The 6000-nt window shown below is 32.4% G+C and overlaps 1 protein-coding gene across 1 annotated transcript in view; it reads right to left on the reverse strand.

Annotated features, from left to right (window-relative positions):
* LOC144980118 (uncharacterized) overlaps positions 1–6000 on the reverse strand; it is a 98336-nt gene that overhangs the window by 22014 nt on the left and 70322 nt on the right. The window contains exons 13-14 of the mRNA XM_078927662.1: positions 2512–2617; positions 888–960 (exon numbers count right to left, since the gene is read on the reverse strand). Of these exons, the coding sequence (XP_078783788.1) occupies positions 888–960; positions 2512–2617 (179 nt within the window). The remainder of the gene's footprint in view (positions 1–887; positions 961–2511; positions 2618–6000) is intronic.

The following is a 6000-nucleotide window of genomic DNA, read 5'->3' on the forward strand; positions in this document are numbered from 1 at the left end:
TGTAGTAGTGTAGTAGTAGTAGTAGTAGTAATAGTTAGTATAGTAGTAGTATAGTAGTAGTAGTAGTATAGTAGTATAGTAGTAGTAGTAGTAGTAGTATATAGTAGTATAGATAGTAGTAGTAGTAGTAGTAGTAGTAGTAGTAGTATAGTAGTAGTAAGTAAGTAGTATATAATATATAGTAATAGTAGTAGTAGTACTAGTAGTCGTAGTAGTGGTAGTAGTAGTACTAGTAGTAGTAGTAGTATAGTATAGTAGTAGTAGTAGTAGTAGTATAGTAGTAGTAGTAGTATAGTAGAAATAGTAGTAGTAGTAATAGTAGTAGTGGTAGTAGTAGTAGTTGTAGTAGTAGATAGTAGTAGTAGTAATAGTAAGTGTAGTAGTAGTAGTAGTAGTAGTAGTAGTATAGTATAGTAGTAGTATAGTAGGTAGTAGTAGTATAGTAGTAGGTAGTAGTAGTAGTAGTAGTAGTAGTAGTAGTATAGTAGTAGTATATAATAGTATATAAGTAGTAGTAGTAGTAGATAGTAGTAGTAGTAGTAGTAGTAGTAGAAAGTAGTAGTAATAGTAGTAGTAGTAGTAGTAGTAGTAGTATAGTAGTAATAGTAGTAGTAGTAGTAGGTAGTAGTAGTAGTAGTAGTAGTAGTAGTTGTAGAAGTAGTAGTAGTAGTAGTAGTAGTAGTAGTAGTAGTAGTAGTAGTAGTAGTAGTAGTAGTAGTAGTAGTAGTAGTAGCAGTAATTGTAGTAGTAATAATTATAATGATGATGATGATGATGATGATGATGATGATGATGATGATGATGATGATGATGATGATGATGATGATGATGACAACGATGAGGTCAAGATGACAATGATGTTTCGTAAATAGGTCAACATTTCTCACCCATCCTCAATCTAAGACTGTCCATATCTGAACTGTCCGAGGTCTGCCTTAGAATGCTGGGTGGTCGACCATCCTGGGAATACAGCATATTATGAATATTGTAGTAAATAAAACAATTAATTACTATTGTCCATTGTAGCACGCTGCAGACAAAATGATAAGATCAGGATCTGTGGGTCTTTATGGCTGTAAAAGAATACTAAAACAAACAAACAAAAAGACAATAAAAACTAAAAACAAAAAAAAAACGGCAACAAATAAACAAATAAAACAAACAAACAACAAACAAAAATTGTTTTTAAAAAAAACACACACAAAAAACAAGAAAAACAAAACAAAAAAAACCCCCAAAAAACAACAAACCAACTACATTTTCTTTTTCTTTCACTTTTTTATTCTTTTTTCTTTTTTTACTTTATAGTTTTCCTTTGATTGCATTGAAGGTTTAAATTGAATAACGTGCCTTAATTTTGGATAGAATCTAGATTGACTTATTCCTTCAACACCCTTATAAATTTCCTGTAACACCAACAGCAAAATGAACAAAAAAAGTCAACAAACATCATCTCGATCTGACATTGTGAGTTGAGGTGAGCAAATGTTAAAAATGGAATAATAAAAGACATCTCTTTATTCTTCGGTGTGTGGTGGGTGGGGGGGGGGGGGGGGGGGCGATTCCCATTTGGTAGAGAACTCGCTTCACTTGCAGATGGACCCAGTCGAGATTATTTTTTTTCTGACCCCCCTCCCCAGTCCACCACCCAGCAGTGACTGGGTAGCTGGGTGTGTTAGATCTGGTGGAAAGTACCTTTTCCTTGAGATAGCTTAACATCCTATCCAAAGAATAGCAAAACCTAACAACCAAATCAAAGAATAGCAAGCAATTGCTATTGTCTGCGTCACGCTATAGAAACCGACACAAACTCCGGTGCCACGGGCTTAATGGCGCAGTTTCTTCCCAAGAACTATCAAGGAATGGAACACTCTCCCACCAGAAATCCTAAATATTTCCGACCAAAGTTGGCCAACTATTTAACATTTATCTTTCAACTCAATAATACAATGACGGAGAAGTCATAACTGTATAAAATCTGAACTTGAACTGAAGGTGATTTATACAGGATCCCGTTGCTCAGTTCTTTGAGCATATGAATAATAAACAAGACTGGTTTCAAATAAGTTTAGAGGTAGACTTTTTCTGACTCCTTTATCCCATCAACAGTGACTAGGTAGCTGGGTCTATTATATCAATTGGAAATAGACTTGAATCCCATCCAAAGAGTAGCAAGAGAATGTCCTGTAAATGTCCTGTATATTATTATTATTATTATTATTATTATTATTATTATTATTATTATTATTATTATTATTATTATTATTATTATTATTATTATTATTATTATTATTATTATTATTATTTATTTATTTATTTATTTATTTATTTTAAAATTATTTTTAAAAATTTATTATTATTAATTTTTTCCAATTTATTTATATAAATTCAACACATTCTGAAATTTACTCTGACACTATAATTTGGCATGATGGAACAATTACTACATAATATATCTATCAAAGCATGGCATTTTTTAAGGAACTTTTTTTTTTTTAAAAGATAACTTACCACAGGACTGACCCTATCACTTCCTTTCCGATGTTTGGGGGATTGTGGGATTGGCGATCTTCTCTGCGACTTCATCGACTGTTCTCTTTTGTTCAGTTTTTCCCATCTAATTTCCACAGAGAGAAATCGTTTCACTCATTAGTATGAAGCCTTTTCTCATTGAAATAATATTATTATCATTCTTCTTAAAGTGAAAATTTTACAGCTCCATACTGTATAACACAATGACTGTCAAGTATACTGTGTACATGCTTGATACGTACAGTTTTAGAGCTTTTATATAGCGCAATATCCACTAAATGCTCAAAGCACTTTACAAGGGGTCCCTGACTAACAGCAATACATAACATGTGAACGAAACATGACGCCCGTTAGACGATATTACAATATTTTTTTTTTCTGACAGAGACAACGTTGTCAACGTCCAGATATTCATTTCACACCTGAGTACGGTGGGAGAATGTGAGTAAAGCGCCTTTTCCAAGGACTCAACTTTGCGCCGAGCGAGGCTCGACCCAGGACTTTCCGATCCGAAAGCGACTGTCATACCACAAGACCACACGATACGTACATTGCCTAATGGCGTGTGAGCTGCATCACTATTATTTCTAACGTAAAGAGAAAGCTTATGTCTCTTGCTACTAGTTAAAAATAATGAAATATTATATTATGATTTGAGGGAAGTTCAGCAAATAATAATAATAATAATAATAATAATAATAATAATAATAATAATAATAATAATAATAATAATAATAATAATAATAATAATAATAATAATAGTAGTAGTAGTAGTAGTAGTAGTAGTAGTAGTAGTAGTAGTAGTAGTAGTAGTAGTAGTAGTAGTAATGATGATGATGATGATGATGATGATGATGATGATGATGATGATGATGATGATGATGATAATATTATTAAGAATAACATAATAATTAATATTAATAATAATAATAATAATGATGATAACGATGATGATGATGATGATGATGATGATGATGATGATGATGATGATGATGATGATAATTATAACAATAATCTTTATTTGTGACTTATTCTATTGATAACTTAACTTCCTCCAGCAGACAAGTTGAATAAGGATATCAGGTGTTAATGGTTGTGTAACACGGGTTTGATTGAATTTGTAGTTGCTTATAATTAAGGTATATGCGTATAAGTGCTAGGATTACTCTATAACATGTTTACGAGCACCATTCGATGGTAGCAAGAGCTATTCTAATGATGAGAACCAACACACACACACACACACACACACACACACACACACACAAGGAAACAAACAAACAAACAGACAACACATGTCATTGTTTGTACTCCTATTATAATAATATGAAAGCGGCCACTGCAATCCAAACGATTTGATTAGTCCTGGTTAGATACATCAAGCTTCAGAAGTTATAAAAAGTTGCTTTTACATGATATTATAATATGACAAATTACCATCTCAAAACAGTAATACGTCGGGATTAACTCACTCAACCCTAACACCGACTATATCCGTAGTTTACCCGGGGTTACTTTTACCCCATGCCTATTTATTACATTTTTATGAGACAAATTATAGGCGTGGTATCAAAGCTAATGTTTTTAGTTTTTACATGTTAATGATATCTAGTTGAATAAAACTATCTATGTACATGCTCATTTTTAATCCATTTTTTTCTTCCAATTTTGAACAGTAGCAAAAATCTCTAGGATTGAGTGACTTAATCAGTTGCCAAAAAGCTGTACGCGTTGTGGCAAAGAACCTGAAATCGCAGAGCATCTGGTCGAGCTTTGTGTTGTGACGAGGCTACCGGGCGGATTTTCGACTGTATACAAATTATGCGGCAACAAATTCGCTGCCTGGATAGACCATCGCAATAGTAGTATAATAGTGTGAGACCATTAGAAGCAGCAGCTGCTGCCAAAAGATTGGTTTACAGTAGAATTGACAAGAAAAATGAGATTTTAGTTTTCGTCACTTTAAAGGACTGCATTTCTTTTGTTTTCGATTAGACGTAAAATTTCATTTTTGTTTAAAAAATGTATTTTATCAAAGTTTTAGCATCGAAATCATCTCAACATAGAACCGTTTCGGTGAGATGGGTTACATACAAGGAACTCTCTAGCTCACACTGGGCACATACCATTTAATTTTGCTTTGTAATAATAAAAAGGAAAGATTTTTAAAATAGCTTATCAATTATTATTTTTAAAAAATAGGGTTGAGGATCAACATTGTTACAAACAGCCAATGTAAAATTTTTAATCATTGAGCACAGAATTACTGACAAATCTAAACATTTTAAAACTATTTTTTACAGACTGATGAACGAGTAATTGCAAACCTTCTTTTTATTTCAGGCTAATTCTATCATCGGTTGTCTCACATTAATAGAGCAGTAAAGTTAGGTGCCCCAAACGTAAACAATAACAAGTTGCTAGTGATTTCCGTTAGGGACCGGAATAATTTACGCACAATATAGGTCTCCCAATTTTGTAGTTTGAGTTGTAGGCAATACACTTTCAGTATTGAAAATATGTTTACATAAAATCTAACAATTGCAGAAATAATAATATAAGGCTAAATTATTATGAAAATCAGGCTCCAAATAATTCTCGTTTGTTCACACCAGCGCAATAATTTGCTCTGGTCTAAAAATAGATAGACTGTAACTTTTGATAAATTTTAGAAAATTTTACCTTTTGTTCCATAAAATATCCATATCTAGACATTATTTGATGCATGATCGAGTATTTATGAATATGTGTTTCTTTTGCCACCTAACAGCCAAATTTTAAAGGTTATTTTTTTCTATTATTTACATTGGAACGTGAGCTGTCAAGACAGGAACATGTGGTTTGCCACGTGCTTCTCGACCTTTGTTTACGTTTGGGGCACCTAACTTTACTGCTCTATACGAAGAAAATCTGCTAGGCCGTAATACTCACTCCTTTTTTGACGTACGACTTTCAGTGCGATTATAATTTATTCTACGCAATTCTAGCATATCCACAGCAACAATTGATGACGTAATTTTAAATTTCTATTGTACTATCAAGTAATAATATTCAACAACACAAAAACGATGACGTAATTTTAAATATCTCTTAATGCTATCAAGTAATGAAAATCTTTCTAATCTATTCTTTTTAAAAATTGGGTTGGATATCAACATTGTGCTGTAAAGCCAATGTTAAATTCTTATCATCAAGCACAGAATGACCGGCAAATCTAAAAATGCAATACAGTATCATAATAAGTATAGATAATAGATGGCCGCCTGTTCCTAATAGCCTTTATTTTCCCGCAAATATTACGGGTTCTCAAAAAAAGTCATAACCAATATTATTACTGCTTGAACTACACGCAGAATACATAATATGTAGGATATGATGTTTATACTTGGATCAAGAATAGAGAGTTATAGTTGCACACTTTATATCATGTGTTAATAAAGTGATATTAAGATGCTAGAAGCTGTAAAC

Source organism: Berghia stephanieae, chromosome 9 (genome assembly GCF_034508935.2).
Source record: "Berghia stephanieae isolate SIO BIC M18660-M18661 chromosome 9, UCSD_Bste_1.3, whole genome shotgun sequence".
Taxonomy (NCBI): Eukaryota; Metazoa; Mollusca; class Gastropoda; order Nudibranchia; family Aeolidiidae; genus Berghia; species Berghia stephanieae.